This window comes from Tursiops truncatus, chromosome 5 (genome assembly GCF_011762595.2).
Source record: "Tursiops truncatus isolate mTurTru1 chromosome 5, mTurTru1.mat.Y, whole genome shotgun sequence".
Classification (NCBI taxonomy): Eukaryota; Metazoa; Chordata; class Mammalia; order Artiodactyla; family Delphinidae; genus Tursiops; species Tursiops truncatus.
Genome location: NC_047038.1, coordinates 87866070 through 87893796, shown reverse-complemented (window position 1 = coordinate 87893796; position 27727 = coordinate 87866070). Strand labels below are relative to the sequence as shown.

At 36.3% G+C, this 27727-nt stretch overlaps 1 protein-coding gene across 2 annotated transcripts in view; it reads right to left on the bottom strand.

Annotated features, from left to right (window-relative positions):
• Positions 1 to 8: 8 nt before the first annotated feature.
• SLC4A4 (solute carrier family 4 member 4) overlaps positions 9 to 27727 on the bottom strand; it is a 307296-nt gene continuing 279577 nt past the window's right edge. For both annotated transcript variants that reach the window (XM_073805320.1, XM_019932691.2), the window contains 8 exons: positions 25301 to 25479; positions 23955 to 24027; positions 16136 to 16204; positions 13550 to 13723; positions 11131 to 11292; positions 7451 to 7547; positions 5029 to 5108; positions 9 to 4322 (listed from right to left, as the gene is read on the bottom strand). In XM_073805320.1, coding sequence (XP_073661421.1) covers positions 5065 to 5108; positions 7451 to 7547; positions 11131 to 11292; positions 13550 to 13723; positions 16136 to 16204; positions 23955 to 24027; positions 25301 to 25479 — 798 coding nt within the window. In that variant the 3' untranslated portion in view covers positions 9 to 4322; positions 5029 to 5064. The remainder of the gene's footprint in view (positions 4323 to 5028; positions 5109 to 7450; positions 7548 to 11130; positions 11293 to 13549; positions 13724 to 16135; positions 16205 to 23954; positions 24028 to 25300; positions 25480 to 27727) is intronic.

Here is a 27727-nt window from a genome sequence, read left to right as displayed (position 1 = left end):
CACTCATAAATGCATAAAGTTACTTTATTTTAAGTATACATTTAATTTTGAAAAATATAAATGCTAAAATATCTCATCTTCTTCATCTCTTAATTCCATAAAAGTCACAATAGAAAGCTTCATAAAACTGTAAAATACTATAATGTTATAGGAATTTTAGGTTTTATATTGGAAAAAAATTATTAGTAATATATTGAAATGTTCTGTACTTTATCATTTTGTTCCACCATGTTGATCTACTTCACTTAAAATAAAAAGATGCATCATTTCTCCAAAGTTAATAAAGACTTAAGAGAATAAAAATAAGAGTATCTGAAAGTGCGTATTGATTCTGAAAAGTAATGTGTACAGATATGTACCAGCCATAAACATGGCTAAAAAGAGGCAACTATTCATTCTCTTCACATTGTAGGACTGGGACAAAGTTACTTATGGCTCTAAAAATTTCACTGGATGACTTTAGCCCTGAGTTGCAATATCTGCCTAAGAAACAGAATTCAGGATTTTTGTATGTACCCATAGAGCACAAAGAAATGAGCCAAAAAACAGAACATATCCAAATTCCTGGTCAAAACGCAACTTGACTGGTTAGCATATACCACAAAGCTTTTTTATTTCAGGCTGCAATGAAGCTTGATGAAATCATCATCTAAAAACTCCCAAGGCCCAAGCGAAGTATCATTTGACTGTATTCAGCCACTTGGTGCCACTGGGCTTCATGCTCATGCTGTGAAGAGGGGATGTGAAATCTCATGGAATAAATAAGAAAATCGCAAGTTCCTGCACCAAAATCATTAAGTGGTATGAAAAGGGTTGAAGAAAGCTTTGTCCCATCCCCTGAACAATGTCAACCTCTGTAATACAACTCAAATCGTTTTGTTTTTGTTTTTTAAAGATAGTCAGCAGTCAATACATTTCAAGTACTTAACACAGTTTAAAAAAAAAGAAGCAAAAACTTGGAAGACAATCGTTCTCTGTATTAAACACCAATATATAGCTGATAAAAGATTTACTCTGTGTGTGTTGGTGCATGTGCATAAAAATATATACCAACTGAATTTCTGGCGGCAGACAATTGTTTCTCTTTCCCCCTTTCTTTGAGGTGGTGGGCGGCTGACTATTAAAGGTTTGTTTCCCTATGTCTCTGACTTCCTCCATCCCCCCCACCCCACTCCACTGCCTGCCTGGACCACAAAATGATTCCAGTTCCCAGTATGGAACACAAAATGATTAGGATTGCAAGTTGGTCACTGTTTTACATAGTAGAGTGACGTTTTTCAAGGAAAACAGTGTCTCCAAAAGATTTTCTTTCAAATGCAAAACCATGGGCCTTTCTGCTCTGATAAAGCAGACTCTTGACCTGGTGATGCTTTCCTTCCAATGGTAAGTCTGTACTACCACAGGACTTCTAGTTAACAACTGCACTTACTGCTTTACTTCTAACAACTTGAATCTGTTCTCTTTGCATTTATACCAGGAAGAGACACTTGGTAAAAAATTTACTGTTGTATTCTGTGTGTCCAGTTTACAGAGAAACAAAACCACCAAAAATCTGGTTAGTCCTTTATAGTGTGTAAATTCAGTTAAAATACAGATAATTCGGTGGCTCTGTGTGGACCTCAGGGTTTGTTTGTTTGTTTGGTAACTATCTGTGTTCCTCTGAAAGTAAATGATTTTTAAAATACTTTTCTGGGTTCCAAAATATTGAAAAGGTTTGATACTAACTGTTCCTTTAAGCAAATACAAGGTGCCACTCCGCATTCATATCATGAGTATTGACCTTCTGTCACAGAATATGGATCATAAATGAAGGTGCAGGTAGCTTTTAGATATACTCAAAGGCTGAAATACTGAGTTAAGTTGCTTCAGGAGTTCTTTGAAAGGGACAGAGAGGGGCATGAATCCTCAAATACTTGATTCATGATCAGAAAAATAAATTATTCTATTTAGAGCTTTTATAAAAGTGAACAAAAGTGTCTTTAATTTAACAAGATCCTAGGTTAGGCTAAATTTAATATGCATGGCTTTTAAACATTTTATTGATGCTCAGGAGAAACAAAGAGAAAAACTTCATATAGTTTTATATTAAGGTAATGAAAAACTAGATAATACAGAGTAATCATTTTAAGGATAGCTCTAAATACAAACATGATGCCGAAATTTGGCATGTGAGGTTTTAACAAATAACATTCACTTTGCCGCCTTCATTTTAATGAAAAAAATTGTAGGTCATTTGTGTCTAATTTGTATAAAATTTGAAGTTTTAAGATTATCAGATATAAAAGTAACAGTTAATTTAGAACAATACAATTTTTATAATCAAAATTTCAACAGGACAGAATTATAATTTAATTAATATAAGAATGAGTGGGAGTCAATATGTGCATATTATGAAACCAAAATAAGTGGTTTCGTTCTGCTTCTAGTACTCCTCCAACGACCGTAGTCAGCATATATCACAAATATAGTTATAGGAATCCAAAATTATGGATTCAACATTTAAAATGCTGTTTTTAATGCAGATTCATAATACATAATGCAGCCTATTAAAACACTACATTTAGATAACATGCTAAATTTGGTTAAAGATCTAATTTTCTTTTTTCTAACTTTCAATATGGTACTTTGAAATACACATACACACACGTATATAGACATGTATATTCTATATGTCTCAATCACAAAGAATAATTGCCTTTCAATCTTAAAGACAAGTGTATTGTTAAAATGTATATATATATATACCTCTGCGATCCAACTGCATTCTCATAGACACTTTATAAATGTAAAAATGGTCTATCACAGTCCTATGCATTTTGTATTGTAAATAAGGGCTATTGTATCAGTGATGGTGACTGCCGTCTGGGTAATAAAGTATATTTACCCTCATCTGCATAACAGTAAGTCTCCTGGACCTCTGATGGATTTTTCATATGTGGTTTGGGTTTTACAAAAACTGACATGAGAGGCTAGATAACTTTGCCCTTCACCTTACCATCACTCTGTCTCTTTCTACCCTTGCACATATGTGTACCAGCCACACACAGAGTACATACACAAACACACAAATGTTTTCAAAATGAAAAAAATGTCTAACAATACTGCATAGGACATCAAAATGGTAATACAATCAGCATCTTTGCCCGGATACTACTATTATCAAAACATCAGTTATTCCCATTACAAAGGAGCGTCTCCCTCCTCCCCCAGTCTCCTTCATAGAACAGTTAAATTTCTCTTAAAGAAAGGGAAAAATGGATGCTTAGAAACATGGTGTTTTTAATCCGATCTAGCCCTCTGGCATACCCTAGAGGTGGTGTATCTGTGTATGTGTGTGTGTGTATGTTTATGTAAAAATCACATTATATACAATACAATTTTTACAGAAAGCCTGGCAGCTACAAATAAGAGGTAGAACTACTCAAAACTATGTTTCCTGCTGCAGGAAAAAATTCATTTTCTTTACAGTAATTAAAAAAAAGTTTAAAAAATTGACAAAAAATAAGTTGCAGGTTAGGCCCCATAATTTAAACAACAAAATCTAGGAAGAAAAATAGTCTTCAATGTACTCAACAGATAAGTTCATTAAAGGGTTAAAAAAAGTTGCATAGGAAAAAACGGACATTCCAGCACTTGCTACAATGATGGCAATAGTTTCTCTAGTGGGAGTAAAGTACCTTTAGTTTTTCTTCTTTTGATAACTCTTAAGAGATTAGTGTTTATAAGCAAGAGCAAGTTAGAATAGCAGCACTTTTTCCAGTCCTGGAGAGTGCTATAAGCGAGAAGGGACTGTCTGGAGGTCAAGGTTTGTTTAACCAGACAGAAAGACAAGCCAGTAAGCACAGCTCCAAAGCTCAAGGGGGAAGTTCCTTCAATATTTTAATAAAAGGTGTTATAAAATCCTTAATACTTTTGCCCTCTGCTTAATAAAGGAAAAGGACAGGGTCTGTGTGTGTCTTGAGTGACAGAGGAATTTGGTTGTCAGAGGACACATTTGAAAGTATAAGAACAAATAGGGGATTCTTCAGATGTTGTTTTTAAGGAACGGTGCACTACTGTCTTGATTTTACCTATGCAAGAGAGAAGCAGAGAGAGCACTGTATTGTTTGGCCAGTGACCAAAAACCAAAACAAAACAAAAATTAAAAAATAAACAATTAGACAAAAAACAAGAACATAAACAACAAAAACTGTCGGTTGTAAGAAAGACAAACAGGTTACAATATAGTTTCTGTTCCCTTGCTCCTCCAGAAATAATCATTGTCTTCAGGCTCAAGTTCTATTCTAATTTGAGGCACAACTTTTACTGGAGTTCTAGAAGGACTAGAGAAAAAGAAAAAAGAAAAAAAAAAAGTAAGTAACTCAGAATTCCTTTACCATCTGTCAAATGTTTATGCATTGTACAGAAGTCAAATAGGTTCTTCTTTGTTCTCTTTAAATACTTACTTCCTCCTTCTGTATTAAAAACAAACATTTTTTAAATGGGATGAAGTTACCAAATAGAGTTAAGAAATTCAAGTAAAAATTTCATAAGCTCTCACACCTAGATTAGGAAAAAAAAACAATCAAGGAAGAGGACTTCCAGGTGGGTGACACTGTCAGAAGTTGAAGGACAAAAAGACTGACATGAAGAAAATATTCAGAGATTTCACGATTTTGAAAATCAAGGAGGATCTGAAATCTCTAGAGTTGTGTTAAGAGGGAAGAAAACTATTGGAGAAGAGCCGCCAGGAAATGCCAGCTACCCTTAAAACAGAGATGATGCTGATATGACAAGAGCTAACATTGATCCTGGGCTTTACCTTAATGATACTGAAAGATTCCATTATTTCTAAGAGTAAGTCGAGTAGGTCTCTTAGAATGTTTTCTACAAGTAAAAGCTGGGATGAGGTCTGGTGACTAGATAATTTATTTAAGAGAAATTGTAGAGGACGGAGAACGGGGCGTTCTGCCGATAACCTGCCATTGGTTCCGTTTCTGTGGGGCGATCATCCCACAGAATAACATAAAATACTGGGCTGGCCTTTACCTTGGTATACCGAGTGACTGAAGGAAAGGAATTTTATCAGCATGATGTGTGGCGTTCAAGGAATGTTGGTGATTTTTCCCCTAAAAAAGAAAAAAAAATTTTCAAATCATAAATAATAGTCATTGGTAAAGTATAACATTAGAATGAAAAATGTTTCAATCTTCACAAAAATGGATGCATCTTTCACAACTGGAAAGAGTAAGAAAGACAAGTTTAGATGATTTCAATAAACAGTATCAAGCTAAGAATCTAAGTAGTGTGATGAAGTCAAAATCACTCAGTCTCTTTTATTCTAGGTTTTCTAGAATGGGACAATGTTGTTCTTTGCAGCGAGGGGGCAGGGTAAATCATTTCTAGAGGGTGATAGCGCCTACTTAATGCCTAAGCCTTGTCCTTGGATTTCCTGCCATCTTTAGCATTCATAATTTTGTCCTGCTGTTATTCATGCAGGTAAAAAAAAGAAGATTTTGAGAAACTTACTTATACTGCAACTCTACTAGCAATTTTGTTCTTTCATGGATTAATATGATACTGGAAAAGATTTTAGAATGATCATCGGTATTTTGCTTAAGTAAATTTCTAATATCATATCCACTACTTTCAATGTATCCTTCTAAAGCGTTTTTGAGAAAATGAAGAACAACTAGCACTAAATAACCAACTTGCCACAGGCTTCTTCCAGGAGCCTCAAATTCTAGCTGATGATTTTTTTTTTTAAGCAGCCTTTAAATTGTACTTAGAAGAGCTGTGCTAGGTTATGATGCCAACAGAAGACATCCTTTCATAGTCTCTTTTTGCTATTTAATGCTCTAGAAATGAAAAATGAAACCAGACAATGGTTTGGGGAGCTTGAACTTACAAAGAAAATATTCAACTAAAGCCTGTTGATAGGATTGAGAAGAAAGTAGCCTCATCACAAGTTACAGGCTACAGACTGGACACCAAAGTTGAGATTGCCTTAATTCTCTTTTCTTTAAACCAGCCTCCAAGATGGCCCCCAATGCACCCTGCCTTCTGGTATTCATGTCCTTATATAATTTCTCCTCACACTGTACCAGGGTTGGTTTGTGTGACCAACAGAATATGGCAGAGGAGATGGTATATGACTCCTGAGATTTGATTATAAAAGACTGCAGTTTCTGTCTTGGTTTCTTCTCTGTTATCACTAGCAGCCATGTCATGGGCAGCCCTAACAGATGCCCATGAGCCAAGGCACTAAAATCTCCTGCCAACTGCCTTGTGCTTGAGCTGGGAAGCAGATCCCCAGTTTCAGTCAGTCTTCAGACTCAGCTCCAGCTAAGCGCTTGACAGCAATCTCACGAGAGCCCTTGAGCCAGAATCAACCGAAATCAGCAGCTCCTAAATTCCTGAACATCAGGAACTGTGGGAGGAGATACAGGTTTGTTGCTTTAAGCTGCTGAGTTTTGTGGTAACTTGTTACACACCCATAGATAACTAAAATACCCATTTTTTCATAGATAGTCATTCATTTCAAACTTTTCTTGGTAACTTCTTATTGAAGTTGAAATAGCACTATCAAACAGAAATAAAAGTACTTCAACTGTCTTTTCCTGTAACAAATCAGTATACTTTGAAGTGCATGTGGATCTAAAAGAATGTTTTCTTCAAATAAGAACTCAAAGTAAAGTAGTTTGGAGGCACTTGCTGCTTGCTATTGGTAAAGCTTGAGATATTCACTAATGTTACCACAGAGGTTTTTACCCTTTTCAAATGGCCTGTTAACTCAATTACAAAAGCAAAGATGACAGGTCAAAAACCATTATACTTTAGTCACCAGGCTACTACCCCAGAAAGACCAGCGCAGTTACAAAGATAATTTTGAAACAGCAGAAAGGGAATGAAGAAATTAGGAAGAAAATGCAAATATCTTATAAGCTATACCCAAAGAGTGGTTGTTAATATTTTATGATTGCCAATTTAATTGAAAATAACAATTATTCCAAATTCTCAGTATTAACAATTGATTCATTGATCTTTGAGAGACCCATTATGCAATTTCTCTTTTGAGCTGATTTGGTCATTGGTGGAAGCCTAAGGAAGACAAACAGTAACAGACAGTGATGTAGTACTAGAAGCTGCCATTCTACATACCAGCAGAAAAAAGGGAAATCAATTAAAAACATGGTTATGAATTTAGCAATTCAAAGAAAACGGCGATAACTTGGATCAGAGAAAAGATGACCAAATAAAAACTTAAATGGTTATGGATAAAAGAAAAAGGTAAGGAGTGAAGGTCAAGGAATGTAAAAATGAAGTTTCATAATAATCAATGTAAATCTTCACATAGGAAAAAAAAGAAAGAAAACAGAGGAAAAGTTAATGAAGATGACAGTCCTAAAGTTTTTTCTCTGTAAGTGCAAATCATATTCAAGCTGGCATGCAAGAGGTTAGTTCTACTCACTGTCGGAAGGTTTGCTATCACTTAGGAAAGGTTGCTGTTCCATGATGTCCATTGGAATTTTAATACTTGGAACTTTTTCTGAGTATGGGCAGTCAGACTGTGAAAGAAATTTATAACAGTTTTTAGAAAGCTTTTACTATACAGACCTCCCTACCTCCCAGTACTGATTAAACGTACCATATTGTCATTTACATTGTACTACAGCCTTAGATATAATCACTTCTCCTTTGCTGACTTTTCAAATTTTATGGCATCTTCCCCTCACATTTGTTTTCTTCTCTTCTGAGTTAAGGAGATTAAGTCAATTAAAACTAGAACCACACCAAATTGAGATCATTACAAATTAAACAATTGTAAAGCTTTCCATAAGCTGGATTTGCAATCAAATATTTATGGGTTAGTTGTATGTGTGTGTGAAGGAAATAATCTCAAACGTGAAAGACTGTTAATTTAAGAGACTTCCTAAACTATAATATGGTCTTGAAATTTTTGTTTCATTTATGCTTTCTGATTCCACCTCCAGGAATATGATGACTTATCTTTCCTTCCAAGACAGGTAAGAAGACTTTTTCTAATATCCACTCACAAGGGGTCATTTACATAGACTTGAAAATAAACCATCTCCCTCACTCTAATATTCCATCAGAACTATTCTGTAGTTTAAGGCTCATCTCAATTTGCTCACACCAAATATATTTGGAAACTTAGCAAAACATGAGAAAATAAAGTCAAAAGGAAGGTGCCTATGATGGCCAGGTAGGCAGAGAAGAATCATAGCCAAAGTAAAATGATAAAACCAGGCAGCTAATCATGAAGCTTCTTAAAGAAGAGACCACCTAAGCCAAAACTGTAACATATTTCCACAGGATTATCACTTTACTGTTTTTAGAATTCATTATATTGAATCTATGTCTATGCCTAGACTCAAAAGATGGAATTCATCTCTTAACTGAAAGTACCAAGGAGATGATGACCTTTAGCTGAAAGGGAAAAAATAGGAACTAGGGGTGAAAGGAAGTAAGAAAAAAATGAATCTTAACATAAAGCTACTATGCACATTGAAAATTTCTTTATGATGAATCTAAAGAGGGTAATGAGCCACAATATTCTTTTCAAAGATTAAGATATTGCACTTCACTTGAAAAAAAAATGAAGATGCCATGTGCCCCTACCTTTGTAAGAATGTCAAGGACAAGTTTTATTACAGTATTTCAAAGTTTCCCCCAATAATAGCATTTGTAGATGAACCGGTTGGCAGCCAACCCTTAATCATAGCCTACTGGGCGGGTTCAAAAATGACTGAGCAGCTCAAAATATTGGCAAGCCATATTTTTCACTAATTCTGCTCACAAATATTAGAGTTGGAACTCCCATGCCCTTGTGTGGCTCCCTACATCCATGGATCCCACACCACACAATGACCAGGTGAACATCACAACAGCTACATTTCAAACGGAGAACCCCAAATAATGGCCTCAACACACAGAACGTATTACACAGATACACTCTGGCTGGATTTACTGTCTAGGATAAATATATAAGCTTGTTTGTTTGTTTGTTTTGGTGGGGTTGGGGGAAGAAGAGAAAGAGGAAAAGAAAAAAACAAGTATCACACATTATCTTCAAGAAATCTGTTGGAGATATGGATTCAAAATGATAAATATTATTAATATAAGAATAGCATTATTTAAATAAAATATGATTTGTTGAAAATCTAAGACTTAGAAGACCTTCTCAGGAGCTCATTTGATCCAACTTCTGACACTAGAGAGCACTAAATTGAAAACTTTCTTAAAAGTGGATATTTTATTACTATTTTTTTCTTAAAAGCCATTAGAGAAGAGGATTCTATAATATTATTTCATACATTTGTAATGTATAATGAATTTTAAGTTTGATGTCCATGTACATAAACTGAGGTACTTGTTTTGAAAATTCAAGATGAAATACTGCTTTGGGCTTCCCTGGTGGCGCAGTGGTTGAGAGTCCGCCTGCCGATGCAGGGGACACGGGTTCATGCCCCGGTCCGGGAAGATCCCACGTGCTGTGGAGCGGCTGGGCCCGTGAGCCATGGCCGCTGAGCCTGCACGTCCGGAGCCTGTGCTCCGCAACGGGAGAGGCCACAACAGTGAGAGGCCCGCGTGCCACACACACACAAAAAATACTGCTTTAATTATCTCAGTATTTCAGGCAGGTTTTTTTTTTTTTGTCTAGAGTAGCCTAGAAATTTATTTCAAATTTTGAATTCTATTCAATGTGTAAACGCCTCGTTCTTTTTAATACTGCATCCTAATCTGTTCTGCAGTTTAAGCACATTCTCTCTTTTTCTGTCATCATTGGAAACAGAAAATCTATATACATGTTCTCATTGAAGATGGATGGTGACAGTCACAAAAGCTCCCTCAGACTCTTTTTCTCTTTAGCTAAATGTGCCTCATATATTTAGCCTTTTCTTATTGGATCAATTTATCTGAAATCCAATTTTGTCTGTTGCCTTCCTTCACTGTACTGTTTCCAAGTTCTCCAAAAATAATTCAATCAGACAGCCTGACCAATCGAAAATAACCAGACAGGCCTGGATGAGAGTTTTGCCTTTGCCAATATGTGTACACTTAGAAAAATGACTTAACATTTCTCAGTCTAAATTTCCCCATCTGTAAAATAGGAACAAAAATATACTATAAAGAGCTGCTTTAGCAATTAAGAACAAAGTATGCCTGATCCATCAAAATGATCAAGTACAGAGCAGACACCAAAAATTAACTAGACTCCCATGTTAGAATGAGATACTGGGGATTCCACTAGAATGGGGATACTACACTGTGTAAACTCTAGAACAAACCTACAAATCTTCATATAGAAGGTGTCATTTTGGCTGTCCTTTCAAAAGGCTACTGAGATAAGCTATTGGGGTATTTATGTGTGTGTGTGTGTGTTAAAGAAAAGCAAATCCCAGATTTTCTCTTAGCACTGATCACAGACCCCTACTGAAACACCAAGATTTCTGTGAAATGGCTTCCTAAAAAGTGGACATTTTATTTCTCAACTTAGTTATATGATTGCAAGAGGATCACCTAAATTATGACACTGCTACAATTATGTAGAAAGACCCCAAATTCCAATTTCCGTTCCTTTTTATTGAAAGGTTACAGAGAAGTGATCTCAAATCATGTCAAATCCCAATGCAAGGATAAGTACAATAGCAGAGAACTTTGGTTGAGAGCCCACTCAAATAGATACACAGATCACAGGAGGTGAGATCACCAGCATTTGCCCACACTAGGCTTAAAATTATGTAAAACTGAGTTATTATCTCAAATTTAAATCCTGGATTATCAATAATAAACCCAATACATTTTATAGCATTATGAAACAAGCTTCCTTTTTATGTACGAGATCAGAGATTGAAGTTTTTTATATATGGTGGGCTTTGTTTTTTTAGAAGTCATTATATCATTATCAGTGTATTCACAGTTACAGAAAGACTTCAGAAAATACTTTAAAAAAAATAAAGAGACAAAATAAAGGGCAAAGGAAGGTGAAAAGTGACAAGTAGCATGACCAGGTAAACATCCTTGAAATTCAGTCATACATCGCACACAAGGGTTAAAAAAATACCATTTTCACATTTGTTTAACTAACTTTGGAATTTTACTTCGGAATTTTAGAAAGCTCCTTACATCATCATTGTCACTGTCCAGACTTCCCTTCTTCTTTTTCTTTTTCTTCTCATCCTCCTTCTTTTTCTTATCCTTTTCTGGAATGACATCATCGAGGAAGCTGAGGTCGTGCTGGGAGAAGAGGTAGTCCATGCCTTTTCTGACAGCTACAAGTGCCAAGATCTGGAAGAATAAATATAAAAAGTAGGAAAGAACCCATGTCAGAGAAGTCAGAGTGAGTATTAATACTGCCCTAGCAAAGTCAGTAGAAACCTATTTTGTACAAGTCTAGAGTATGACAGAACTCATCTTGCTTGTATGGACTTACATTATGTAGACCATAAACATCTGCTTCATGGAGAAAGTTGGTTCATAGAAGTCTTACTTTAACTCACTGTATTTTGTTCACTGTACTGTATGATCCCTTCATTTGGAATTTCCGTATGAAAAGATTATTTTTTAAACCATTTTCTTCCATGTCAGATTTTTAATAAAATAACTAGAAGTTTCAAGGGAAAAAACAGCCTGTGTATGATTTCTAATTATTCAAAATTAAAACATTACACAGGTTTTTGAAAGTCAAGAAAATCTGTACAACGCATAGTACACTGAGACATCTTCAAAGTATTAATAATGAGGTAGTATTTGAGTTTGCACAGACTATTTAATCTGCTGGGGCAACTTCAATCACCACCATTAACTGAATACTTATCTTGAGTCAGATGCTGTGCTAAACTCTTAGACAATATTTTCTCATTTATTCCCACAACAAACCTGAAAGGTAGATGTTAGTATCTATCCAACAGCAGAGGAAACTAAAGCTTAGTGACATAAGTAAGTTATCCAAGATCACAAAGCCAGATAAAGGAAGAATACAAAGGGTCCCAGTTTTCTAACTCTAACCCCAGTATTCTTGAACTCTGTATCTTTGCTTCTATGAATTGCTCTTGAAGGTATCTTAAAGATGTCTTTGCTCAACAGTAAAATTAGTACGCAGTAGGACTCAGAAGTCCTGGCCCTGCCTCAAATGAACAGTTGTCTTTATCCATATTATGCTCTATGCCAGCCTCTTCATCTCTTAGAGAAATTAATAACATCTAACCTATTGATATTACATGATTCTTTTATGACCAAATAAAAGCTCTGAAAGATGAAAAATACTTTATAAAGGTAAAATATTTTTTATTATTATTTAGCACAAGCAATAAGTGATTTACTGGATATATTTCAAATTTATCCAGGTCTAACTTTGTTTTTCCTGACTTTAGCAAAACTAATACATGGGTAGATTATATTAATAGGCAGATGGAAGTCTCTTCTCATACTCAGTGTGTTTTCCAATAAGTTAATAGAGTTCTTTTTCAAAAGCAGAACATAAGGGATCATCAAGAGTAAAAATCTGATTCCACAAATACTGTTAATATTTGACACCATTTTTTTCTGCTTTCCTGGAGGAAAAAACAATTACAATCAACCAGTATACATAAAATAAAATAATAATTCTGGATAAGAGTAAGAAAATTTTTGTAAAAAAAAAATATGATTTGTATATTAAAGTTCTATTTCCAAAGCTACAGGGGAGACAGAGCCAGACCTGAGGTTGGCTTTGTGACTTGTTTCAAGCATATGCATGTGCATTTTCTTGCAACAAATGTAAGGCTACAGTAAAAATTCAATGATTATTCAAAAAATAAAGTCTTAATTAAAAAGAAAAATAAATAAAAATAAGCCACCATAGCATTATTTCACCCACACAAATTCAATGATGAAGCCAAATACAAAGTCATTGTTTCCTTTTGCCCTTCTTTCACTTGTGATTCAGAGTGGAATGTTAGTTGTTTCACTTTCTTTCTCATCGTAACATGGCAAAGAGAGAGAGCCCAGACTTATCCTTAAACTTAGCATGATACAAAGGAGAAGAACTGCAAAAAATTAAGCTTCTCTCTCCATTTCTTCTATTCACTGGATGATCTCTCATAAGTTGCCAAACTGGTGCTCTATTATTTGGCCTGAAATGTGCTGTACTCTGTTATTTAGACAAATTCCAATGTACAGCAGTATTTTAAAAATAACTAACGTTACGTGCACTTGTGTCTACCATGTGTCAGGCATTGTGCTATATACTTTATATTCATTATTGATGCTCAGAATGAAAACAAAGATGCCGCTCTCATTTCACTGATGAGTTGATGGGAGCTCAGGGAAGTTCACTGATCAGCACAAACCAGAGCCAGTATCTGAACTCAGCTGTCTGACTCCAAGGTCAAGCCTAGATAGACCACAGACCTGGCAACCTTAAATTACAACCAATCAAACTGATTAGGTCAAAGCTGGAAAAAAACTGGAAGCCTCCATAAAAGACACATGTGTCATCAATATTACAATAACCACATGATATTGGTGTGACCTCATGGGTATGTTCAATTAAAACAATCCCTACCATGACTGGAAAAATGATAGCAGCCACAGTTGACTTGAGGATCCAGAGCAGGGCTAGACAGAGCACCTGCAGGAAAGTGAACAGGTGGACTCTGCGCAGGGGGACATGGCGCAGGTAGATAAAGTCAGGCTGATGCTTCAGGGGCATCAGAAGCAGCTTCAGACGATCCATGAACTGGGAGAAGAAAGGGCAAGAGAGGACAAGTACATTACTTCAAGAGCTGCAGCACCAAGTCATCTCTTTCTGTCTAACTAACCACTAGTGATTTATATTCTACAATTTAGGCAAGCGATGTCCTTGTTAGAGGACACTGGCCAGGGAGTGCAGAGATATAGTCTAACACAGTAAGACGTAGTATGAGTCTTCCAATTTATGTTATTACTCTGCAGGAATATTATGCAGCTATAGGAGATAAAGTGGCCACCAAAGGATAAAGCTTCAAAGCCAAATATAAAATAAAGATGCTCATCTCCTACATTCTACTTGTATTGTCTGCATCTTAGGAGAGAAGATCTTGTGCCTATTATTCTAGTAATAATATGCTGAAGGGAGACATCAAACTCATGTATCTAACTGTGCCGCAGCTGTCTTATCTGAAAGGAAGAGGAGATGCTATGTATCCTATATATTTCAATAATGTTTCAAGGATATAAAGGAACTATCTGACTTGAAAATGGGAATGCATTGGTATTTTCATAAATTCCACATTATTTATCTACGGCATAACTTAACTAATACATTTAGCAATGAATTAGCATTTCTTTTCAGAGGAAAGCCACATGAACACTGCAGTGAGTTTCACAGCATCAACAACCAGATACCTGATCTAGGAGAGGCTATTACACTGTCATGTATAAACAGGTACTAAAATGACTACTGAGCACCTATGTGCCAGGTGCTGTGCTTCAAAGAATAACTGCTGAGTTTACATCAATGCTGATGATAAGGATGATACTTAAGTACCTATCATAGGAACTTTCAGATGTAAGATGCTCACTAAATAGCTGTTGAATTGAATAATTATGTAATAAGAACTCTGAAATAATATCTCTACTTTCTTGCTGGAGGGAAGAGAAAAATGTAAAAGTAAATAGGCTATCACAATCTTCTCTGAAGTGATTTCCTATCTAAAGAGTTTTCTTTCTTCCTCCAGAGCTATTTTTGACTGGTAGAAGTATTCCCATTTATAAAGACTGGAGTAATAAAATTTTTTGCTAACTCAGATCTTGCCAAAATGGTCTAAAAGAAGAAGAGTCAAGAGAAAAGTAAAGAGAAAAGGTGATAGGGCAACACCATGGCAGAATTTAAGAAATCCACTAGCTGTCCCTTCAGCAAGGGATTTTTTTCCCCATTGTTATGGAATCACTGATTTTTTTCCCCTTCTATTTAACTTAATAAACATGTACTAAGCTCCAACCATCTATTACACACCTAGAACACATAAAATCAAACTTCTGATCTAGACTGACTTATTTAGGCCAAACAAAAATAAGAACTATTAATTTGGGGACCATATTTGTTTCATATTTTTCCATTTAAAGTAATAAAGAATATTTACAATGTCAGGTAAAAATATTTTTACACATTTATACTTCCCCAAAATTTCACGGGCACAAATAAACCCACATTCACATTCGTCTAGTCCCATCTATGAAAAACCACCTTGTATTTTGTAATAAATATCCAAATGGTGAAGAACTCTACTCAATGGACCTAAACAAGGAAAAATAAAATAGCCTTTTCTCTTTTTGAGGGTCTGGCCAGTTGCTCAGCTCCATCTGACTCTAAAATCAAATTAATCTAAATTCAATAAATAAAAGCAAGGACTATTACGAAGGGGTTTAAATAAATTCTTATGATGTTCACAGAACATGCAGTTTTTTCCCATTAAAACATCACTAAGTGCTAAATAAGGCTACAGTTAACAAGGTGCCAGAAAGCAGCAGCAGTACTTCCAGTTTCCTGGTGCCAATTAAATTAAACCTCAATTGAAAGACAAAGTCCCTTACAAAGTTTCCCCTAATGATTTTTTTAAAAGAGGGCCAGTTTTATCCACGATGTGACAGCTGAAGTTTTTGACAAAAGTAGCACATTAACCACATTGACTTGATTCTTTTATTGGTGCAAAACTTTTGATCAATGATCTCAGCCATGCGAAAAGCACATCAAATAAGAATAGCCTGTTCTTAGTATAAGGTAAAGGCAAATGGATAAACAGTATCTCGAGCACACTGAAGGTTAGATTTCCATCAAAGGAAGGAAGGGAGGAAGGGAGGAAGGGAGGAAGGGAGGGAGGGAGGGAGGGAGGGAGGGAGGAAGGTCAGAGATAGCTCTCTCACTTTCCTAGCCAAATGGCTTCTAACAGCTTATTTGGAGAATGGGTATGTATGATAACATTTGTTAACACAAGCTAACTTTATTAATTAAATCAGAAACACAGGTGAATGGTGGAGAAAGTAGGAAATAAATGCATTTTAAAAACTCAGCCGTTAAGGATTAGCACTTTTCTTCAATGACCTATTATTGGACTGTTTTTAATACTACCTGAAAAATATGACTCTGCTCAGATTGCTATGGAAAACTTACCTGCACACCATTAAGAGATGCTACCCCCATATACAGGAACACGCCATAGAGTACAGGCATGGGAATAAACTAGGATGGAAGAAAATTGGAGAAAGTTTAAAAACAATAATAATAAAAACAGTAAGAGAGACCAACAGTTTAAATAAAGGCTAAATCTGAGACTAAAAGATAGGACTTAATAATACAGTGACCACTGATCAGTGTGCTTAACTCATCATTGATAAACGTCTAAACTCTTTGTACCAGAAAGCAACAAAGGAGGGTGAAGGAGACTCAATTTTCATTTGATTCTTGTTTGCATTTTTTTTAACCATTAGAATGCATGACCTTAAAAATAACTTTTTAATGGGAAAAGAAGTCTCTGTTATCCTTTCCCCTTAAGAGGAATGACCATGTGAACTAAATGCTTGCATGGACTGTGAAGCAGAAAGAGAGGCAGAGGGTTGCCCCACTCCGGAGACCAAATTTCTTTCCCCATAGTCTGTTGACTTTTCTCTAAATAATTTTCACCAAATGATCCATCAGCTCGGTGTATAAATGCCTCTTTCAATTAAGTAAACATCAAACAACTGTCCTCTTTCTTCCTCTTAGGAATATTAAGAGGACTAATTAATGAGAACACTGCTTGAAAGGAGCATGGAGCATCTGGAAGCAATTAATTACACACACAGATTAATACACATCTTTTAAAATGGAATTAATACATTTCATGCATTAATTAGCAAGAGTCTTGAACAGTAATGTGAAGTGTTTTAACAATGGGAAGTTCCAAGATGATGTTCCTAAGTTTTGTCTATTCCTAGACCTTTGAAATGTCTCTAGTACTGTGGAAACCAAGCAAATCAGGGATGACTCTGTTTCTGGGAAGTCTTCTATCTGAACAACAATAAAAAAAAATGGGTTCTCAAGCTTGGATTTTCAAAAGAAATTCAAGTTCAGGAGTTTTCAAAGCTCAAATACTAAAACCAAAATCAATTAAGTCCAATCTTACCAAATCTGCACAAAGGAGACTACTGTAGCCAGAAAACAGTATAACTTTAGAGTAATTTTTAAAGAACTATCACATGTATTAAGAAACTGAAGCACAGTTTCTATCAGCCTTTCCTTGTGATCACCTCAAACAGTTCTGTATCTGAGACCCTTTGGCTACTACTAGAGAAACAGTAAATTCCAAAACGGGTCACAACTGCCTCTAATTGTTATTGGTTAGCTGTAAAAATTGTTAAACGTATATGGAATAAATATACTTCTTTATATAAAACATTGCATGCTTCTTCTAAAAAAGACTAACAATTTTAACATAATTAATTTGATCTTGAGCTCAGAAAAAAATAAATGATATTGAATGCTGAAGGTGGTGGGAGGGACAGTGTGAGCGGCAGGGAAGCCATGTGGGCTGTAATACCCAACAGTCACCACAAAGAGGTGAACACATTACATCCAAGCCACTTACGCTGGGACATGTGCCTTTATTTCCTTTAAGAATGTGCGTGTTTCCATTCCCTATGATGCCTCCATACAAATTTACCAAAAGAATACAATAGGAAACTAACAAAAAGACCCTTTTATAGTTTTGACTTATTTCTCAATTTTAAAAATATCTTCTATAGACAAGGCCACTTCTATTCTTCCTTAATATATGAAGATTTCTTATCATTTCACTTCTAATTTCTTGGGAAGAAATGAAAGGTGGAAGGGGAAAAAAGAAGTATAGAGTTCATGGGAAACTAGTTAGAAATCCTGCAGTAGTTATTTTTTAATTTGAGTGTTTTTCTGACTTGAAAGAAAGTAATCACATAGATGATCTTGGACCTTAGCCCAACCCCTCACCTAAGCTTAGTTAAGTATTTTCTCTAATGTAGTTCTAATGCCAGAGTGAAGGCAACTTGTGCCTTGGTGCCTAGGTCTGTTCTCTCTGAACGGATGATGACAGGTTATTTGCCAAACCAACCACAAAATAAAATCAGAAGGCAGCATTAACTCAGAATGGGGAATGGGTAGGAGAACAGATTTAGATATGATAATGTTTTAAAAAAATTATTCTTTGGTGAAAATAGCACATATAAAGGAGACTATTATTTTGATTTTTAGCCAATTTCAAAGTGATACAAATGTCTTATGAAATGCACCATTTTCTTTTTTTTTTTTTAACATCTTTATTGGGGTATAATTGCTTTACAATGGTGTGTTAGTTTCTGATTTATAACAAAGTGAATCAGTCATACATAAACATATGTTCCCATATACCATTTTCTTTATGACAGTGTAGTGTCTCAATAAAAATCTTCCAGTTTGGAATTTGTGATGAAATTTAACAGAATTACTGGGTTAGAGGATATCTTTTATTGGATTTGGTTCATGAGTCATGTTAGGAGGTCAACCCTTAAAAATTCATCACAATAGAATCATTCATCACAATAGAAATTTCCCAAAGGAAGGAAAAGAAGACTGTGTTTTAAGAAGGTAGGATACTACTTTAAGTTAAACTAGTATAATATACATAGTAATAGTAGGTAGACATTTTTATAAAGCAAGACAGGAGAAATTAAAATATAAAAAACACAGGGTAGGGCTTCCCTGGTGGCGCAGTGGTTGAGAGTCCGCCTGCCGATGCAGGGGACGCGGGTTCGTGCCCCGGTCTGGGAAGATCCCACATGCCGCGGAGCGGCTGAACCCGTGAGCCATGGCCATTGAGCCTGCATGTCCAGAGCCTGTGCTCCGCAACAGGAGAGGCCACAACAGTGAGAGGCCTGCGTACCGCAAAAAAAAACAAAAAACAAAAAAAACCCCAGGGTATACTAGGTTCATAGGCATACCAAGAAGTGCCAAATGATAAAATTATGCAAAAAATTATATAAATAATCAATCATACCCAGAAAGCCAAAAAGCATAATTGTAAATAAATATAACAATGCTTTTAATAAAAATTAAAAATGAAAAAATTAAGTGCTTGACCCTATAACCAGGCAGAATAGTGAAACTGAGATGAGATCAATATTTAACATATTCAGACTATGTTACCAAATTTTTCAAATTCTGGTGACTTAACCCTCCCTTTGATTTTCTGATGGTGTTAGAGTATTCTCAAAAAAAATATGTAAAAAGGGTAAATTTAGTAAAAAAGAGAGGGTGTAGCATCCACAGCACAGAATTCAGTATAAGAGTGAGGTCTCCCAGCAGAATCATAGTCAGTGTGTGGGTGTGTGTGTATAAAACCCAGAATGAGGTCCTGATAAGATCGTGGGCATAAAAGTTAGACAGACCTGGGTTCCAATTCTGGCACTACTGATTGTGCAACCCAGAGAAAACGATCAACTTCCCCTATCCTCAGTATTCTCATCCAGATAGTGCTTATGATAAAGATTACATAGAACAAACATTTAGTTCAGTGCCTGGCTCATAATAGATACTTTATAAATGTGGCACTGATGTCATTACCATCAGAACTTTTAGTAATAAGTCAAGAAGCCTACAAGTGCAAAGCACCACTTTCTTTGGCCCCTCTGTGGTGGGTTTGGGTGGCAGGAGTTTAGGACAGAAGGATGGCTACAGAGGTCAAACTTGAAGGCTTGGTTTTATCTAGGCTCTACAATATTGCTTTTTCAACTATAACAACTGTCTTCAGGAATATGTTATTAAAATAATATCCTAATACCCTTAAGCCTTAAAAATCAATGTAAGGAAGCTTCTGACTTGCAATCTGGTCCCTAGTCACAAGAAACTGTGGAGTGAGCTATGATGAGCAGTTTGTAAAAATGCCATCCTTCTCACTACATAAGAGAATCAGAAATCAGACCAGAGAAGCTAGGGAAGATCATCTCATGAGAAATGAAAATGAATAAGTTCTTAGAGGGCAAATACTGTTTTATTTAAAAGGTGGTAAACCATGATGGATATGAGATCAGGCTTTGGAGTCAGAACTGCCTGAGTTCAAATCTTGGCTCTACCATTTAAGAACTTTGTGACCCGGCAAGTTACTCATAATTTTTCTTATCTATAAAGTGGATTCAATCATAAGTAAGTATACTTTTTGGAGGTGTGACTGGAGAACTAAATATAAAAAAACCTGTGCAGAGCCCTTAGTCCAAGGCCAAGCTCAATAAATGGAAGCTTCTATTACAACAATCAACTTCAACAATATCAGCAGCAGCAGCATCTTCATTATCATTTCTCCTTGTTTTTCTGTTACTGAACAGAGTGTACGGCATACAGCAGGAGCTCAACAAATGTTGTCAAATACAAATTAAACACTATCCTCCACATTTTAGAACACTGAACAAATCTGAAAGATAAATTTTGGCCACTCCTCAAGTTAAAGATAAACTAATTCAAGCAAAGGGAACAGAAGTAGCAGTGAACTTTTCTTGATCTTTATTTCTTCGGACTTGCCAGAAGTATGGAAAAAGTAAGCTCCAAGAACTGTCTTTCATCTATTTGCTGCTCTTCGGTCTACCGAGTCTCCCCATACAGAACACTAGCTTAACAGGCAGTATTTCTGCTGCAGAAACACAGATCTAAACTATCTAGCCAGCCTAGGAAGCCAGTTATTCCTGCTTCCCAGCAGTTCTGTACTGAATCAGTGGTGAGATTTGAGGCATGCGCCACTGTTGCTGGCCAAGGTCAAGGGGTAGCCTCCTGAACTTAAAGCTAGTACACTATGATTCCTTACATTCTTCTATGTAAAAAGACAGATTTTGGCAAAGAGATCAAAACACAGGTCCATCAACTTCAAAGTAATCAATGTTCAAAGTAAGTCTGCCCAAGTAGGTACAGGGAACAACTACCCACACTGCTTAATGCATGGGAGAAAATAACTAGCATCACTGGAGGCCACCAAACCTGTGATGGATGCAGGGAGTTGGGAGGGAAGGTGTTGAGCCATCTCATTTTTAAAAGTCACATGTTTCTCTTGATTTCATTCATTTGATCTGCCTTTCAAAGGCAGCTCTTTTAAGTAAAACCATTCCCTAAAGTCATCACCTGTTTCTTTAAAACACAGTCACACAGTGGAGGAAAAAAGATTCCCTCCTCCAAGGTAACTCATGACGCCACTTTCTGCGTGAATTCTGAGGTTAATTGTTAATCTTGACTTCTTCTTAGGCGTAACTTAGGTTTTAGTTAAACTACTCTCAACATCTGCTTCTTCCTGTGTTGACTTTTCAGATGAGCTAACAAGGGTTCTGTAGTGAAAGCACATAACTTACCAAACTTCAATGCTAAGAAGGGCACCTGATCTGAAATTGGCTGACCTTTTCAGATGTGATTCCTGAAGTAAGGAATAGCCTCACTTGCTGAAGTAACATACCACAAGAGTCAATGCTAGACTATTTTATCCTTGTTGTTTTTAAATCCAGGTTCCCCACAATATGTTGGAAACTACACTAACTAAACAATTTCATTTCCCACAGTTTGGGCAAAAGATGGCCTAACAAAAATGTTTGCTGAACTGCCTTTTCCACTGATGCTTACACTGACTCTTTGCATTAACTCAAAGTTGCCAGGTAGAAATAGCCACAATTATGGACACGAGTACCTGAATGAGGGTGAGCCAGAACATGAGTACTTAAGGAAGGTCAAAGCAAAAGCAAGTTCATACTCACTGATCCCTTACATCTATCTTTTTCCTTTCTCTGTATTATAATCTGTTCCCGTAGATACTACAGTGCTTTTCATATCAGGGGCAAAAAGAATCATTGTAAAATGAAGAACAAAAGTGCTTTCAGCTTTAACTCCTCTGCAGCCATAGTTGGGTGAGAAAAGAGTTAGGAAGAGGCCTTGCATCTCTTCCTAAAAATAGCAGTTTATACACTGTTTGTTCTCTGTGTCCCTTTGGAACCATGCATGATCATTCGGTTGACAGATTCTCCAAGATTAAAGCCAATTTGCTATAACAAACAAACAAAGAAGAATTTTAAAACACATCTGACTTTTCTGAGTTAGGATTTTATACTGCATTATTGAAAAGGAATAATATAAAAATAAAATTAAAGAAAGAGTGGGTGGTGATGAGTACGTACGAACTGATGGGAAGATTTCTATTTATCTCTTACTAGTGGCTTAAGAACTAAGAGACCCTATAAAAGAGACTTGGCAGTTGTGTCGTGTGAATCCACCTTCAGGGGTCCCAGGGGCAAATTCCTTCCTAGGAGAGCCTCCCACAATGTGAGGTCATAATTACCTACAATGATCTCTACAAGTTGATCTGTCCAGATGAGGTCCCATTGCCTATGCGGTAAAAAGCTGTCATTAGACTTTTCCACCAGCTGATGTGCTGGCGTCTACGGGGCAAGAGAGGAACACAGAGCACTTTGGAAGTGGATTTGATGCTGTGAAACTCATAACAACTCGAACCTCCCCCACAATTCGCTCTGCACTGGCCAAACTGACAACAGATTTCCCTCTGTCCTCACAGAACATAAGATCTGTCCTTTTTTAAGGTCCTCTGTATATAACCAGAAATGAACTCCTTGCAATTACTTTTAGTTTTACTTCCCCACATATTACATGAGATACATATTCCTTCATGATTCCAGTCAGAAATTAAACCAGCTAATTGACACTGTAGAAACCAGTGACAAAAGATGAATATTTAAATCTTTTAACTGTTTACAAAGTATTTTGTGCATAATGTATGCAGTAATCTAAATACTCTGAAGGCAGAGTCAGTCCTAGCTATACATTAAGAAATTACAGTTCTATTTTCCACAAATTCATCTGATTGGCAATTGACATATAAATGTGTTAATGGGAAAGAAATGGAGAGCTTTTGCCTTTCACTGTACTTCTGTATTCTCTGAATTCTTTCCAAGAATGTACTGCTCTATTACTTGTGTAATTAAATAAGCATTCAAAAAACCTTTTGAAAAATTAAGGTTGTTTAAAGATACACAAAAATTTTTAGAGAAAAATTTGGAAGGATATTGCTAACAGTGGGACTGTTGATAGCTATTAGGTCTATAGGTGATATTCATGCTTTGTACTGTGATGCAAAGCATAAGATACAAATTATCAATAACTGGCTAGTTTTGTTATGTAATAAAAAAAGAATAAAATATTTGTGTCACAAAAGAAAACTGGAGGCTTCAATGACAGATATATGTTAATCTTTTTAAGTACTATCTCTACTTCTAAATATGCTTTCATATATAGTTTATATTTACCTATTAAACATTCACCCCATCAATCAAACCTATATATTGACTCCTAACTTTCTAAATAATCTGTCATTTTTCTTTTTCAAAAGTTCATTTCTAAAGTTTTCTAGTTACAAATCAGTAATTTTATTCCATTCTTTCTTTGTGGCTAGTAGGCCTTCTGATTCAAAGAACACAGAAACACAGTCAGCAATAATTAATAATAAGAGAACAATTACAAAATGATCATTGTGAGTCATTCATGTTATCCAGGAGTCCAATGTGGGAAGGGAGGGCAGGATTTAGGGACGAGTAAATGGGAAGTGATGGGAAGAAAGGATGTAGGGAGACTAGGAGAGTGAAAAATGTCATGGGGAGTGGAGTTCAGTTAGTTAGATTGAACTGTATGAAACTGCCATATGCGTAGGTCCAAAAATTTGAATAGTGGTAATTTAATATGGTTCAACCAAATAACTGCAATAATAATAATAATAAGAGAAGGGGTGAGAAGGAAATCAAGGTAGAAGTTTTCAAAGTCTTCATTCTACCTGACTCCTGCTTCATTCAGCGTGATATGATGTGATAACAATCTTGCAGATATTTCTTAAGAAATTCTACTGTTCACATATCCAATTATCTGTCAGTGTTCTGAGAAGGAGGAAGAAGTGAGTATTTCACATATTTACCTTCAAGATGGGAGCCATAAAGACTGACAGACCAGTCAGAATAAACACAAGGGTTCCAGTGACTCTTTGTTCCCTGAAACCAAATCAAAAGATTACCAATCTACCTTTTGTTTTCATAAACATGCTCTTGTCTTTTCACCTTCAGAAAATACTATACATGGATGGAATCACTGTTTGGCTAAGACAGCAAAGGTACGGATATCATATGTAATTAATATCTCAAGGACAGCATATAAGCTTAACAGAACTACAAAATTCTCTTAAAACTATTGCAGTATGTGATTTGAATTCATCAAGAAAAAAGTGATTCTGCTAAATCCTTTGTCCTTTTAGAATCAGGAGAGAAAAATCACTTGCTCTGGTTCCACCAATTACTGGCCCACTTGAAGCCCTTATTTTTTAAACAACTTGTACTGTTGTGTAATTACACCTTCCTTCATAGGAGATAGTTATTACATTCTCCCACATTCTAATGAACAAACAGCTCAGGGAAATTTCCTAAGTGCAGTAAATCCCATCAGTCTCATTTCCAAATCTACAACAACAAAAGTACTTTTTAACAAATACGATTCCCATACAACACCCCCTCACCCCAAGAAAAATCACCCACTGTTGTGGCACGGGAAACGATGGCTCTGTCATGTGAGCTATTCACCCAAGCTCTTAGGAGCAGAGTCCGCTGCAAAATACGCAATAAAGTATAAAGGTCTCATAAGAGCTCTTCATGGCTACCCAGATTTAACTGCTGGAGGTCAAGGTTTCTCAGTGCTTATGGGACAGAAAATGAACTGGAAAATAAGAATTCCTCTCCTTTCACAGAATCTTATTTTGGCCGCGCGGCTTGCGGATCTTAGTTCCCTGACCGAGGGTCGAACCCGGGGCCCTGGTAGTGAAAAGGCTGAGTTGTAACCACTGAACTGCCAGGGAATTTCCTCCTTTCGTAGCATCTTGAGAATCATAAGCAGACTCAATAGTTTTAGGGAGTCTCAATAGAGCCAAAAAATTAAAGGGCCTGGTTATATATATATATGATTGTGATTGAGTATGTACCATAGCACTAAAATGACCTGCACGTTGAAGAAAATGAATGACCTGTCTGCGTTTTTACTCTGCAAAATTTAGTCTGCTGTTAATCAAAGGAAATGTATATAAGATAAAAAGTGAACTCAAGAAATTATGGAAGACTCTTTCAAATGAAAATTTAGTCCTTTCTAGAACATCAAGTACAGGAATAAATTATTCATCACCAGCCCTTTCTCCTCCACATTTGTCCGTTTCTTTCTGACTGACACATAGATGTGAGTATGGTATGTTTTATAGAGCCATTTTTCTCTGACGTAACACACCTCACTCCTAGGAATTTTGGTTGTTCTCCAGGTGCAGAAGTCTCTGTCTCCATCTTCAAACTGTCGATGTGAGCAATGGAGATGACAGTAGCAGCCACGTACCACGGAAGGGCCATGAAGGAGCACACCACCATGAGGATGGCCACCCAAAAGAGATCCAGGTGATATCCAGCTCCTTTCTGTAGCAAGAGGTAACAAAACCATGTGAAGAAAGCACTCATACTGCTATCTAGTCATATTTCCAGATGGGAGTTAAGATTACCCAAAGAAACCAATTCGCTTTGCTTGATACACGTATCTACCAGAAGATGAGGTCCTTGAATGAGACTTCATCATCCTCATACTATCCCCCTAACAATTAAACGCAAAGCTGCCACACGGCACACCTCCTCTAGCTTGATTTAAGTCACAGCTTATTAGTTGCTTATTGTTAATTATCGTCTCTGCATCCAATTACATAATTGGAACAATGGAGATATAGAACTACCTTGAAGAGCTACTGACATCCTTCAAAGAAGTAATTGAGGCAAATCACCTTGTAGGAACTTAAATGGCAGTGATAGTTACGGAGTAGAAGCTCAATAAATGGTGACAGTAGCAATAGTAATACTGGTTGTTTTTAACATAAACAGGATAGGTACCTTAAAAACAGGCATGATGCCTTCTCTGCTTGACTAGCAATATGCTGTTCACCCAGACAGTATTCAGCACATGTAGACTAGTGATGTGAAAGCAACCTTAAGAAAAGCAACCTTAACACTTTTATGTGAAATCTAAAAAAATGACACCAATGAACTCATTTACAAAACAGAAATGGACTCACAGATATAGAAAACAAATTTATGGTTACCAAAGGGCAAAGGGGGGTGGGGAATTAGGAGTTTGGGATTAACATACATGCTACTACCTATAAAATAGAGAACCAACAAGGGCCTATTGTATAGCACAGGGAACTATATTCAATATCTTATAATAACCTATAATGGAAAAGAATCTGAAAAAGAATAGATTTATATATATAAATAAAAATACATATACAAGTATATATAAAAAATACATATACGTTATAAAAAACTGAATCACTCTGCTGTACAACTGAAACTAACACAATACTGTAAATCAACTACACTTCAATTAAAAAAATAAAGACAAAAAAGTACACAGAAGACCATTTCTCACCCTTAATAGTATATGAAAATAATTGTTTAACAACATATGAAACATTATAATTAAGGTAATTGTACTCCCCTAATAAGAATAGGCTGATTTCAAACATTGCCAGAGAGTCACAATAACATTTACTGACTGGAAGAGCAGACAATGTAACAAAAGGTCTAGCTCTTTTACTCACTAAATAAATATTGTCAAATGTGTCCACAGTGTTATTCTCTGGTTATATTTCTCTGTTCTTTTTATGAAGAAATCAAATACCTAATACCCCTATGGAGACTGAGAAAATAGAGCAGTCCATTTTCACAGCATGGAAGCAGCAGCGCCAAGAGGCTGAGTATGACCAATCTGAGGAAACAGAGAGGTTGGCTTTAAAAAATGAGAATGGTCTTTACACTAGGAACCTAGTGACTGTTATCATTGAGATCCTGTTACAGTTACTCAGAACACTGCTCTCTTCTCACTGAAATGCCAGGATTTCACCCCTGGCTTGCACACACGGGTCTAATCATGTTCTCAGAGAACTCATCACAGCTGACACAAGAAAGAAAAGCATATTTTTACTTAGTCCACGTTTGGCTAAGAAAGCAAATCTCCTTGAGAGACAAATAGATTGATACATATTCATAAAACCAGTTCACTGCAATACAAATGGTTTGAAAGCATAAGGGTTTGAATTGGGAGTGGGTTAAGGCAGCGGAAAGGGGGCCAAGGTGAGGATGAACTGAAGTAACTTGTTCAGTAGTGACTAATGCGGTGAATATCATGCTACATGTGGGGTCTCAGTCATTCATTCTTTCAACAAATTCTGACTGCCAACCTAGTAACCAGCACAGGCTTGGATGTTAGTGACATATCTGCAAATAAAACAGACAAAAATTCCTGAGCTCATGGAGTTTACATTCTACTGACAGAGACAACAATAAACAACATAAACAAGTAAACTAGACAGTATCTAAAACAGTAGTAAGCACTAAAGAGAACTATGAGAAGTTGGACTTGTATTCTGAGGACCGTCGGAAGCCACTGTAGGGTTTTAAAGGGAAGAATGAGATGATCTGCCTATGATCTAAACACCACGCCTGCTGTGTTAGGAACAGACTGAAGAAAACCAGTTCGGAGGCTGGTGCCATGACCCATGCAAGAGACTGTCATGGTTAGAACCAGGGTGGTAACAGTGAACATAGCAAGAAGTGGGTGGATTCTGGCTACTCCATCAGGTGGAGCATACAGGATTTGCTCACTCCTGCCTGTGGA